The sequence below is a fragment of the Olea europaea genome, chromosome 23 (genome assembly GCF_002742605.1).
Source record: "Olea europaea var. sylvestris chromosome 23, O_europaea_v1, whole genome shotgun sequence".
Lineage (NCBI taxonomy): Eukaryota > Viridiplantae > Streptophyta > Magnoliopsida > Lamiales > Oleaceae > Olea > Olea europaea.
In genome coordinates, this window is record NC_036259.1 from 3835839 (window position 1) to 3850702 (window position 14864).

The 14864-nt window shown below is 34.9% G+C and overlaps 1 protein-coding gene across 1 annotated transcript; it reads right to left on the minus strand.

Moving 5' to 3' along the window:
• Positions 1 to 908: 908 nt before the first annotated feature.
• Positions 909 to 2575, minus strand: LOC111371935. The gene is made up of 2 exons (XM_022994082.1): positions 1769 to 2575; positions 909 to 1670 (listed from the first exon to the last, which is right to left on the minus strand). The coding sequence occupies exons 1-2, from the start codon at positions 2573 to 2575 to the stop codon at positions 909 to 911; spliced, it is 1569 nt and encodes a 522-aa protein (XP_022849850.1).
• Positions 2576 to 14864: the final 12289 nt, after the last annotated feature.

A 14864-nucleotide genomic window follows, 5' to 3' on the forward strand; every position in this document is an offset into this window, starting at 1 on the left:
AAATTTCTCTAGCTGTTCAAGTACTTCCAAGCCTGATGATCGGTGTAGAGTATAAACTCTCGCTGAATCAGGTAGTGCTCCCAATGTTTCAAGGCCCGAACAATTGCATAGAATTCTTGGTCATATGTACTCCACTTTCGCCGTGCATCACTAAGTTTCTTGTTGAAAAATGCCACTGGCTTCTCTTCTTGTGACAAGACCGCTCCGACCCCAATTCCACTAGCATCACACTCTACTTCGAACAACTTCTCAAAACTGGATAGTGCAAGGACAGGAGTGGAACACAATTTCTCCTTGATGACTGCAAAGGCTGTGCTAGCTGCTTCACCCCACTGGAATTTACCTTTCTTCAGACACTCTGTAATGGGAGCCACAATGCTGTTGAAATCCTTGATAAATCTCCGGTAAAATGTCGCCAATTGGTGAGAACTTTTTACTTCTCCAACTATCTTCGATGCAGGCCAATCACGAATGACTCTCACCTTTTCCTCATCAACCATTATCCCCTTGGAACGACTACATACCCAGGAATAAAAGTCGCTCTGTCCACCAACTACACTTCTTCAAATTAGTGAACAGTTTGTTATCTAACAACACCGCTAGCACAGCTCGAAGATGCTTCATGTGTTCCTCCTCACTATGATTATAAATCAATATATCATCAAAGTAAACCACTAGATATTTTCCAATGAAAGGCCGCAATACCTGGTTTATAACTCGTACAAAAGTACTTGGCGCGTTGGACAGCCCGAAAGATATCACCAACCGTTCATAGAGCCCATCCTTAGTTTTGAATGCTGTTTTCCATTCATCCCCGGGTTTAACTCGAATCTGGTGGTACCCACTTCGAATGTCGATCTTGGAGAACAACTTCGAACCATCCAGCATATCCAACATGTCATCCAGTCTCAGAATTGGGAAGCTATATCGAACAGTGATTTTATTAATAGCGCGACTATCAACGTACATCCTCCAACTGCCGCTTTCTTTGGGACCAATAAGGTAGGCACAGCGCAAGGGTTCATGCTCTCACGAATAAACCCCTTCTTCAGTAACTCCTCTACCTTCTCCTGCAAGATCTGATTTTCCTTCGAACTCATCCGATAATGAGGCATATTCGGCAAACTTGCTCCAGGCACCAGGTCAATACTGTGCTGAATGTCTCTCAAAGGTGGGAGGTCATCTGGTAACTCATCAGATACCAGCTCGCTGAACTCATCCAAAAGGGACTGCACCGCTCCTGGTATCACCACCTCAGATTGATTTTTCTCCTCTATCATGAGGGCTCGTACTACCACCACATGGACCTCCTGTGCTTCCTTCACCTCTGACTCGAAATCAGCTACTGAAGTTACTAAAGAAAGTAGAGGTTGACCTTCTTTGGTAACCATAGTAGGGACAGTTGGGTTTCGTTTTGGGACCATGGCAATTTTTTTACCCTTCCAATTGAAAACATACACATTATCATGCTCCCTATAGGCCACATCCACCTTAAACTGCCAAGGATGCCCCAACAACACATGGCTAGCATCCGTGTCTACGACATCGCAAACCACTTCATCTTGGTAGTGCTGGCCAATTGAGATAGGGACTTTACAAACTTCTGTCACACTCACCTTAGGCCCCTTCTGAATCCACCCAATCACATAAGGTTTCAGATGCTTCTCAACCTGCAACTTCAGATGCACAGCCTCTTGGACACGAAGTTCTCACAACTACCAGTATCGACAATCAAATCGTAGACCTTACCTTGCACATTGTAACAAACCTTAAAAATATTATTTCTCTGCAAGGACTCCTCCACCTTTGTTGAGCACATGACATGCTTAACCACACAGTTTACAAACTCTCCTTGCTCTTCTACAATTTTTGCTCCATCCAATAGTTCCTCCACTTTAGCCCCTTCCTCCACATACTGCTCCTCTTCACCATCCTCTCCAGCATCCACAAAATTCACTGACCTCTTGGCTGGACATTCATTCGAGCGATGACCCAGTTGGCCACATCTGTAGCACTTAAAACCAGCAGGTTTAGTATATGAATTTGGCGCTCGCGGGGCTTCCTTTGCTAATGTTGCTGGGCGAGTCCCAGCGTGGTTATTATTGGGGATAACACTTCTTTGGGCCTGATCAGCAACAGACTTAGAAGGAGTATGGACTTCACCAGGAGTGAATCTACCTCTATTCGCCATTGTGTAAGATGACTCACACATGTCCTTCTTATAGTTGGAAGAACGAGCGAACGTTTTCTCCATCAATTCTACTTTTAGTGCCAGGTTATGCGCCTCATCTACCGTCCACACCACATACAGTCCAATCTTATCTCGAATGGATGGCTTTAATCCTCCCAAATACCTGGAAACCTGTTTCACCTCTGACTCGCTTAGATTATTCCGAACAGAAAGTCTGGACCATTCCTCAGTATAGTCTACAACTGATCTGTTTCCCTGCACACAATTCTGTAAACTTTGAAATGTGAACTGTTCATAATCAGGTGGCAAGAACCTGCTCATCATAAGTTGTTTCATCCACTTCCAAGATCGGATAAGTGCCTTGCCCCGACGTTGCATATCCATATGCAACTGTTCCTACCAAACAGCAGCCCCACTTCTCAATTTATATGCTACCAATTTCACCTATCGTTCCTCCGCAACCTCAGTAAAATCAAAGAACCTCTCAACCCCAGAAATCCAATCCAAAAATTCTTCGATCTACAATTTTTCATGGAACAATGGTATGTCTGCCCGAATCCTCTAATCAGACTGATTCCGATTTAATTGTCGATTTTTTGGGTGTTCATCAAATTCATCCTCAGAATCCACATCCTTGAAATCTTCAGGTTATCTGTTTCTTACAACCCTATGAGGACGCCCGCCACCAGGTCGACCATTGGCATCTTCTTCACCCGGGGCCGGAACATTAACAGGCAGAGGGTTTGGTTGCTGCTCTAACAAACGCCGAACCATAGCCTCCAACCACCCCATTGATTGACGCTATTCGTCAATTGCCGTCCACAGTTCCGCATCTGTTTCCTTACGACCGGCGTCATGAGGATGAACTCTTCCTCCGTCGTTGTTGTGAGCCATTAAAGAACAAGGCAAACCCTCGCTCTGATACCACTTGACACAGAACAGAAGTAAGAAAAAATAAAAGATTCACCAACGTAAATCTTGAAAATAAGAAAATTGGAATTCTCCAAGAATGAAACTTGTATATTATTCAATGATGATGGAAAACGTTCCAAAAGCCATTAAATAGGCGTTACAAGAAATCCTAAAACATAGAAAAAATAAAACGTTCTAAAAATGGCAAAAATTCAAAACGGGAAATACAGAAATTAATTATTCGGCGGCCTAAACGAAGGGATTTGGCTAAAATCCTGAGATCTCTCAGCCCCGAGTCCAATTTCTCGGGTTGTTTCCAATCAACCTGCCAAATTTCAGCCCATTTCAACACCGTCGCGACAAATGACAAAATTGCCCCTGGTGCGATTTTTCTTTGTTAATTTTCTGTCCAACACTTCTTCAAACTCCAAAGCTAGTTGTCCTATATCAGCCGTCTAGCATGAGAAACAAAAAACAATCAATAAACTTTTGACCTAAAATATATAAAACACAAGAATCTTGTTTGTTGTCGTAGCTTTTTATTTGGGTATTACTGTTTTCCTTTATTTTTTCATTTTAGAATTTGATTTTTTATTTTTTTCAATTTTTTTAAGAATTTATCAATTTTATCTTTTAAAAAAATTATTTAAATAAAATTTTATTTAAACAATTATTTTTTATGTTTTGAGTGTTTTTAGAATTTTCATTTTTTTAAACAATTATTTTTTATGTTTTGAGTGTTTTTAGAATTTTCATTTTTTTTAAACAATTATTTTTTATGTTTTGAGTGTTTTTAGAATTTTCACCGAGGATACTCGCATTTTGAATTTTATGCTACAAGTTTATCCTCAAAAATGCATTTTAAAAAATATTAAATCAAACATATTTTCAGTATTTTGCAAATTAAAATTAGAAAACAACACACCAAACGCACTATTAGCTTTTACTAATAGATTCTTCAATAGGACATCGTATAAAACCCACATTTCAATTTTGTTGTATTTTCATTTTAATTAGGAGAATGTTTAAGAAATTTTTTTAATACTTAAAAAAAGATCATGTCTAGAGGTGAGCAAGGATCGGGTTGGGTGGACTGATACCAAAAGAAATCAAATTTATTTCTTCTACAAAACAGATTCGATTCGAGCTAAACATATTTGGTTTGGATCAATTCAATTTGCAACAATTTTCTCATAGCTACTACCGGCCACCCAAACCACCACCACCACAGTTGAATACCACAAGCAGATAAGGACATTGCAAATCCAACTCCATTGGTTTGTCCGTAGCATGCATTTTGGAGAAATCAACTCAACAACTAAAACATCTACATATAAGGACTTCCAACTAGCTGTATAGAGTTTAAAGTGCTTCTGCAAAAGTTGGTACTAGCAATAACAGTCGAGAAGTGTATATATATTGTGAGACCTTGAAATATTCCTATAGTATCAAGCTAAAACTTTCCAACGAGGAGACCTGCATGTTGTGTTAGAAAAATATTGTATGTGGAAGATCTAAAAACACACATACACAATACGATAAAGATTACAATTTAAAGTTTCGCAGTGAACCCACTTTCAGGAAACTCTTTCTACAAAGCAAAGATCACAATACTAAGGTCACGGAAACATAATTTTCAATAATCATCAAGCAAGGTAATATATACCATACTATATTTTGCTAAGATATTCCGAAATAATTGAGAAATGGTTTTGAAGGACAAATTCTACACTGAAATTTTCTTAACTCATTCCATGATTTTATATTTTCTAGCCGCGTGATTGAATAAAAAATAAATCTTTTTAAAATGGATCTGTTGTAAAATAGAAGTCAACATAAATTTATAATTAAGAAGATAGTAAAAATAGTTTAGAAAAAATAGTTTAAGGTATTATTTTTCTTTATAGTTTTCCATTTGGAATTTTATATATTTCCTCATGTCTTGAAACCATCTCAGTTTTTCATCCCTTCTATTGTAATCTGTAAATGAGCGTCGAGATGAGTCTTTTTCATACCATTAATTGCTCGTTACGACTTTCAACCAATCCATATGCTACTTACTATATAGTTGCGAATCAAGTATTACCAAAGTTTGCCATGTTACGTTCATTAATTCCCAATGAACTACAGAACTACTTTATTTTGAATTTCTGTCTAATTACTGTTTCATTTATAAGTTTAAAATTTAGAATCTTATTGAATGGAACAATTTATTTAATTTACAATTTACAATTTCGATTTTATTTTTGTAATTCACATTAATCCTTTTTTGGTCAGCTAAAATATTAAATTAAAATTTAAGTCTAAGTCAAAGTCAAAATTAATTCTAATAACATATTTTATAAAACACAACTTTTCAACTAAACATTCTATCAAATATTTATCAAAATTTACTAATTTTTTTTTTATCTAAACTAAATAGGAGCTAGAATTTGAACCTTTCATATCATTACCAGTTCACAATCACACGAAGTTCATATATGAATTGGAAGGTAATTTCTTCAAAACAAAACTGTCTAGTTAAAAAGTAATACTATTTATAGTGAAAATTATCAATAGTCGCCCTACGTGACATACAAAAGGCATGTTATTATTTGATGTGTTTCACATCAAGTGGTATATTGATAAAGAATGTATGGTTAAGAAATAACGTTATTTCTCATTAAAAACATGTCATTTGTATGTTATGTATAGCGACTATCGGTAGTTTTCATTATGAATAATATTATTGCTCATTAAAATATTGGATTGTGCCATTTCTACACTTCCTCCTCATATTGTGGATGACATTTGTTGTCTTGTTAAATAAATAACAAGAGAGAGAGAGAGAGAGAGAAATTGTTTGAAAAACTACTTTTCAAACTGTCAAATTCAATAATGTTATGTGGCAGAGTGTAAGAAATGATGTGCACCAAACATGATTGTAAAATATTATTTAAAGAACTGCCAAATGAAAAGAAAAAAGTAGCAATAAAAAAGGAAGAAAAATGACTTTTTTTAAGGTAATAATATATATTAAGCCTTTGTTTGATCCCCCAGTACTTCCAAAAACATTTTGTTTTCTCTCTTCTCTCCAACTCCACAATCTTCATTAAATAATATTACATGAAAACCTAAAACTTTGTTTTTTTAGTCATACATTCTCCATCAATCTACTATTCCAAAATATATTTTATAGTAAAAAATAGAGCTCACACATGCACTAAAACAAGATTAATTAGTTTTTGTCACTATCTTTTCATGTGGATGTCACATGAGACATGTGAGACTTAAAAGTCACACGTTACATATGGGCCACATCATCAAAGAAATCCAAAGGTTCTGCGAACCTTGATATGGCTCGTCGAAGTCACTCCTACAACACAAAGCTAGTAACTTTGGAGTGGCAATAGGTTTCGGAGGACCGGTCGAGCTTGATTCATCCTCAAGGGAGCTTGCCTCACGAGTTCGCCTTTTTGAAAGCTCCCCCTTTTCTCGAGCTTGAGATCGATTATTTAATTTTCGAGTAGGTAGAGTTAAAATTATACACAAACAACTTACCATGTGTACAATTATTTCAAACAACATAATATTACTAAGTAATTAAAAATGTATCAATATGTCAAAATTAAATATCATTTACCTGATTACAAGCAATTTCGGCAATACTTATTTTAGATTCGAAAATGAGCTTCTTGCCGATCCTTTATACACATTAAGCTTTCTTAAATATCTTCTTTGGGTCGATTTCTGAATTCAGACAGAACTTGATCACATGCAGTAAAGCAGACTCTGGTGCTACAGTGCTAATTAGAGGTATTAGTAGATCACATGCAACCACAAAAATAATGGGATATTTACATTTGTGACATCTCCAAAAATCAAGTAAATCAAAATCTATTGCATTAGCTGGAATTATAATTCTAAGCATTTAATTACTAAAATAATTATATAATTTCCATGCGTTCCAGCTAGACCTACGTTCGATGTACTTTGATTATATGCAAGAGACATAGCAGAAGAACCTACATCAAATATTTCATATCTAATGTTATGCAATAAATTCAATATTTCCTCCTCTTGATCAAGATTAGCATTAGAGGAGGGTATGGAGGGTGCTAACTACGAGTTCGTGGCTCGTGAAAGACGAGCTGAGCTCGAGCTTTGGTTCGGCCCACGGCTTGTGAGCTCACGAGCCATGAGCTCGCGGGCTGAGCCGAGCCGGGACCACAAGTCGTTCGCGAGCTCGTCATTTTTCAATTTTTAAATTTTTTTTTTTGGATTTTTTGATTTTTTTTTTTGTAAATTCACACATTTTTTGACCGCCCGCGAGCTCCTAAAAATGGAGCCCCTTGCTCAGTTCGGGCTTGTCAAATCCGCCCATGAGTCGAACGATCAAGCCGATGAGCCGCTCAGCCCATTTGACATCCCATGGCTAACTAACGTGTGCACCCAATCGTAGTCTATACAATTTGTACATTTCAGTTAACCAAGTCGACAACCTGTATAGGCGGAGGTGGAGGTGGTGGGGACCCTCTATGAAAGCTGCTGTCGAAGATGCCGTGAAATGTTAAAATGATTTCTCATAGCTTCAACACGTAATACAATCCATTTAGGCTGCTCTTTCCCTCCCTTCTCTCCTTTTTGAAGCCTCCCATTTTTTTGACTTCCCCAATAACCTCACATTGCATTCTCATATGGGTACAGATCAAAGACAGGACACTTCTCATGCAAGCATAATATAAAAGCTTAAACTTGATGTATTGCCAAGTTGTTAATTTAATTGAACATGTTTGAAATTAAACTAATGTATTGCCAAGACGTGTTGTGCTCGTTCTTATTGTATATATATATGTCGCGTCCCTTGATTAAATTGGAATACACTAATCTCCCATTTAACCTTGTCTGATTTAGATAAAAATCAGGTTTATAGTAAATTTTGATAATAATTTTTTAAATGTGCGATTGAAAAGTAGACATTCGAAAAGCAGTTGAGGTAATCATTATAAAATTAGAGAGTCAATACTATTTTAATTTTTTAAAATAGAGATTGAGTTGCATTTTTACTTTGAAAGATCATCTCCACTATACACTTTATTTTTCCTAATCATCATGGTGAATATCTTTAAATATAAAGAATAATTTTTTATACCTTCTAACAAACTCATTTTATTATTTTTCCTAATTTTTCAATTAGTATATTTTTTAGATGTCAATATTTAGAATTTTCAATATAATATCAATAAATAAATTATTTGAACATTGAAAATTGCAGTATTATTAAATGCAATTATGATAAAATACAAATAGAAAGTGAGTTTGAATTTCTAAATGTAAAGAATCAAACCCACTCTTTATTTTAAACAGATAAAATAAAACTTATTTTAAAACCTAGTATCAAGGTTTTGCTATTTAGGCTTTGTTTGAACCTTAGTTTGGTGTGTGTGTGTGTGTATTTGAATAGTATTTTTTGGAGAATGTGTGGTCAAAAAAATAAGAAAAATCTTCAATATACGTGTAGAATTTTTTTTTTTTTTTAGAGAATGTGATTGAAAATGAATTTTTGATCAAATGGGGCTCAAACAAGGGCTTAAATTTAAAAAAATAAATAAATTAAAACATCTTACTTTTAATGAATCTCTCTTGGATGCTCTAATAGCATCTCCAATAGGATCTTTAAAAGTGAAATGTTTTCTATTTTAAAGTTTTAACCATTAAAAATATGATTCAAGATATTCCTTAAATAAATATTTTAAAATAGAGAGTGAATTTGACTCTTGATAATTAAATGCATTTAAAATATTTCAATTTTCAATACTTTGTATATTGACACAACTAAATATTACATAAAGAAAATGAGTAATATTATTTAGCATCGCCGGTAACAACACTAGTGGCATTAAATGAATCATATAATTTCATCTTTGATTGCATCTATCATATAATGCCACATAAACTGGTGTTACATAATATTATTCAAAGAATATATCTATAATTAAGGATTAAAAATAAAGAAGTTGTTGGAATATTTAAAAACTTTTACCCTCAAAATTGCAAAATATGCTTTTTAGAAGATGAAAGGTTTTGAAAATGCTCTTATTTGCATTATAACATCTAAAAAGTGAAGAACCACATATGCAAATATTTTTTACATTTGTTATTTGCACTAAACTCTTGATTTATTTCACTCTAATTGTCGAGAATGTAATTTGATTCGTTAAATGTACATTCAAATGTATTATTTTCTATTTCAAATTGTAAACTATTAGAAATAAAAACACCTAATCATCATTAACACAAGTGTATGAAACTATAATTTAAATATCCATTCTTATATAGGTTGGTTACCCAATAATGATTTCTTTCTCATTCTTGCCATATGAATATCAAGGTTTACATAAAACTAAGCATAATTCACGGGATATTTATCATTGGACAATTTAAAACACAAACAACTTTTTCATCTAATCATCTATTGTCACATATAATTATGTCAAAATTTTTATCAAATTCTTCTGACAAAGTAGCTTTATCATTGCTCCCGTTCCTTTATTTCCTAGTCTACCTATCAACGAACTGAGAGTTTCCTTACCCTTACCAATGATACGAAAGAGATTACGAAGTCTGTAAGAGGATCTGATTGTTTCTATCTAGTTGTAGTTAAGGGAGGTTTTTTGTAGCAAATAAGGAATATGAGGGTGTTCTGTCTGAGGTACAAGAAATATTGACAAAATTTGAAGACTTGGCTTCTGATGAATTGCCGAATGTGTTACCTTCTATGAGGAATATTCAGCACCAGATTAATTTGGTACTTGGGGCTAACCTTCCAAATTTGCCTCATTACCGAATGAGTCCAAAGGAGAATGAGATTCTAAGGGAGCTAATCGAGGAGCTGTTAAGAAAATGGTTCATAAGAGAGAGTATGAGTCAGTGTACAGTACTTGCCCTTCTAGTACAAAAGAAGGATGGAAAGTGGTGTATGTGTGTTGTCAGTCATGCCATCAACAAGATAATAGTGAAGTATAGGTCTTCCATTCCATGATTGGAGGATATGTTAGATATGGTTGGTGGTTCTAAGGTCTTCTCAAAAATAGATCTTCACATTGGTTATCACCAGATCCGTATTAAACTTGGGGATTAATGGAAGACTGCCTTCAAGAGTAAGGATGGACTTTACGAATGGTTAGTGATGCCATTCGGACTTTCAAATGCTCCAAATACTTTCATGAGGATGATGAACCAGATTCTCTATCCTTTTTATTGGGTCTTTTGTTGTGGTGTACTTCGATGATATACTTCTTTACAACAAGTGTAAGGAGGATGACCTAGTTCACTTGAGGCGAGTCCCGGAGGTTCTGAAGGAAAATTAGTTGTACATCAATTTGAAGAAGTTCACATTCTATACATCTAAACTATTATTTTTAGGCTTTGTGGTAGGTGAAGATGGTCTCCATGTAGATGAAGAGAAGACAAAAGTAATTCGAGATTGGCTAACACCAAAGTCAGTTTCTGAAGTGAGGAGTTTTCATGGTTTGGCAACTTTCTACATACGATTCATCAGTCATTTTAGAACTATTGTGGCACCTCTCACAGAATGTTTGAAGAAAAGAAAGTTCAGTTGGGGAGAGGAACAAGATAAGAGCTTCACCTTTATCAAAGAAAAGTTGTGCACAGCTCCAGTATTAGCTTTGCCAAGCTTCGAGAAGATTTTTGAGGTGGAGTGTGATGCTAGTGGTATTGGTATTAGGGTTGTCCTTTCTCAAGAGAAAAGATCCATGGCTTTCTTTTTAGAAAAGTTAAGTGATGTCAGGCAGAAGTAAAGTACCTATAAGTAAGAATTCTATGCAGTTGTGAGGGTTTTGAAGCAATGGGAGCACTACCTGGTACATAATGAGTTTGTGTTGTTCACTGATCACCAAGCCTTGAAATTCATTCATAGTAAAAAACACATTAGTAGGATACATGCTCGGTGGGTGACTTTCCTTCAGAAATTTCCTTTTGTGATTAAACGTAAATCTAGAAGTACAAACAGAGTTGCAAATGCATTGAGTTGGAGAGCTTCCTTATTAATCACATTATCATAGGAAATTGTTGGGTTTGAGTGTTTGAAATAACTGTATGCATATGATCCTGACTTTAAAGAGATTTGGAGCAGGTGCGTGAATCGGGAATTAATGGTGAACTTTTGTATTAGCGATGGATATTTGTTCAAAGGCAACCAGCTTTGTATGCTTGTTTAATCTCTACGTGACAAATTGATTCGAGATCTGTATGGTGGAGGTCTAAGTGGACACTTGGGGTGTGACAAGATAATAGCCAGTTTGGAGGCTCGGTATTATTGGCCACAGTTAAAGTAGGATGTTGGAATTATAGTAAAAAATTGTTATACTTGCCAGGTGTCAAAGGGTCAAGTGCAGAATACTGGGTTGTACATGCTACTTTCTGTCCCTCAGGGCATATGGCGAGATCTGACTATGGATTTTGTTTTGGGATTACCTCGTACTCAACGAAGAGTAGATTTTGTTGTTGTGGTGTTTGACAGATTCTCCAAAATTGTGCACTTCATAGCTTTTTGGAAGACTTCAGATGCATCACATATTGCCAAACTATTTTTCAAGGAGACTGTTAGATTGCATAGAGTTCTCAAGTCTATCACATCAGACCGGGATACAAAATTTTTGGGGCACTTTTGGATTACTTTGTGAAACTTTTTTGGAACCAAATTGAGTTGAAGAAGCACTGTTGGGTCCCCAAACTAATGAACAGAGAGAAGTTACTAACCATACCCTTGGAAACATGGTTTGAAGTGTTTGTGAAGATAAGCCTAAACAATCACACTTTGCACTACGTCAAGTGGAGTTTGCATACAACAGTGCAGTTCATGCTGTTACAAGCAGGAAGTGATAACAGTTCGTGATTAGGTAAAACAGAAATTAGAGAAAACTAATGCAAAGTATAAGGCAGCAGCAGATTCACATCGACGGGATAAAGAATTTCAAGAAGGGGACTTGATAATGGTGTTTTTGCGAAAGATGAGATTTCCTGTTGGTACTTACAATAAACTGAAACCAAGAAAGTATGGACCTTTCAAAATGCCTAAACGGATTAACAACAATGCTTACGTTATTGATTTTCCAGCTTCTATGGGTATTTCTCGTACGTTTAATGTGGTAGATTTGTTTGAGTTTCATAAAGATGATAAGCCTTTGTATCCAGTTCTTCGGAGATGGAAGGGACAAATGTAGGACAGAATGGGTATATTGAAAAAAGAATACTAGTAGAAGTAAAACATCATCTTAATTTTGGATCGGTCCTATACGACTATTTTGGAATGAGAACGACGAGGGGAACAATACACATTGCTACATTATGATGTATCACGAATTTTGACCATTTGAGTTCGTTTAAGCCTCGAAAATTGATTTTTAAAGTTTTGGCGTTATTTTTGTCAATTCGTTTATTTTGGGTTTTTTGCTATTCTAGTTTGTTTAAACTTTGTTTTCAATACTCCTAGTTGTTTAAAACAACGTTTCCATGTAAATCTTTATGAATAAGGGGTTAGTTCTTTTATTATTATTATTATTCATTAATAAAATTCGTGAAGTTCATTTGTCAAGTTTTTGGTGGATTCCAAATTTCGTGATCTCAAGATTTTGCTTGATTTTCTTTCTTTCGCTGCTTCAATAATTTTCTTTTCTTCACCGTAAATGAATTTATACTCTATTTAGACATGATTTACTGATGAATTTTTTCAGTTTATTCGTCAAGTTTGAAAATTAAATGTCTGGCTTTTTGTTAATTTGAACAAATTTAGTATGGATTTAAAACAATCATAAGCGTGCAAGCCTATTATCTTCAATTTATTATGAACTTAATATGATTATTTTCAACTTATTATTTAGTATGCTTTGTATCAATTTATTATGAATTTGCATGTATTTAAGAACTATTCTTTATAGTTTTTAAATGAGAATAGATTTATATATAATTTTTTTCACGTTTATTAGACTGCATGAAAGATAATGACTTTTAATGTTTAAACGAGTTCATGAATTTATGTGATCTACTCATCATTTATTAAAACATAGCCTTACATTTTCATATGCAAAATTGTTGTCAATTTTAGTTTCGCAAGTGTACCATAACAAGTAATAGTGGACCTAAGAGTCTAGATTATCGATCCCACAAGTACTATTTTCTAGCACTTAATTCAATTTTTCTTTAACTACTATTTGATGAAAATAAATTAAAAGTTATAGTGATTCGAGTTAAAATCTTAATTCTAGACAATAAATAAACGCTCACACAATTGTTTGTAAGATCAAACAATTAGAGGACATTAGGACAGAATAACTTCGCCTATTGATTACCTTTATATCTCAAATTAAGACTCAATTCTAATGTAGTGTTCAGTCGACTTTACCTATTGTATTTAATTTACCCCTCTTGAGTTCTCATTGAACTTATTCAACTAATTAAATTTCATATCTATATGTATATTCAACTTAGTTAAACGAGTTCTTTGTTCTAGGAATTCAATTATGACCGCAATAACTAGTGTAGGCATTTCTACTCGTTATACCAATATACTGGTTTTTGATATATGGTCTAAATCCTAAACTCATATCTCTATTCGTAAAGGATCACTACACCAAAAATTGCTATTTGCAACGGTCGGAAAACGTTGCCATTGGCCTTTTGCAGCGTTCATGCGTATGTTGCGGGCTTTGGTGTTGTCATAGAGCGGAAGGTTTTTGCAACGTGCATTGCACGTTGTCTTAGGTTTTTCATAACGTGCATTTTACGTTGCTTTAAGGTTTTTTGCAATGTGCATTGCGCGTTGCCTTAAGGTTTTTCGCAACGTGCTTTGCGCGTTGCCTTAATGTTTTTTGCAACGTGCGTCACGCATTGCCTTAAGGTTTTTCGTAACGTCCTTTGCGCGTTGCCTTAAGGTTTTTCGCAACATGCGTTGCGCGTTGCCTTAAGGTTTTTCGCAACATTCATCACACGTTGTCGTTTCTTTAATTCTTTTTTTCCCATTTTTTGCGCATGTTTAGACTTCCCTAATAGTAGTGATACCAATTGATACAACCCGTCCCGAATCACCCTAAAAGACCCGACACATGTCGCGCGCCAATGGTTGATACCAGCTAAATGTCGTACCCACCATCAAGATAACCCTGACTTACTTTACTGTGATATATTTTTATAAAAATTTTGACAGAGTTTCCTCTGAAATATGGACTAAACCAACCTGAAAATCAACAAAAATCTCATAAAAAGATTTAAACCAAAAATCTCAAAAACCACCAATACCACCAATATTTTATAATATTCTAGCAATATTGTCAAGAATACACACAATGAGTCAACTACAGGAATTACAATATTCCAGCAGAAGCATTGTCCATAAGGCATCCCGAAGCAAGCTGCTTACATAAATAAAGTCCAAGAAGGCACATGCATAAGAGAACTCAACTTCAAATTCTTCTCTTAACTCCATATAACTGTAATAAGGAAAGAATATAGATTAGGTACATTCATTAATAAAATGCTAGGAAACTCACACAACATTAACAGTGTGTCAATCATGTTCAGAATAAGCTTATCACACAACATTAAAAGTCTTTGCTCAGTTGAATAAGCAAAAATTTGAGAAATGCCTTCGTCAAATGAGTCTAACACTACTCTTTGGCCAAGCAACAGTACTTCCCATGGCTTCACTAAGAACTCGAAATTCATCAGTAGGTCTATATAAAGTTAAATGACCCATATACACTTC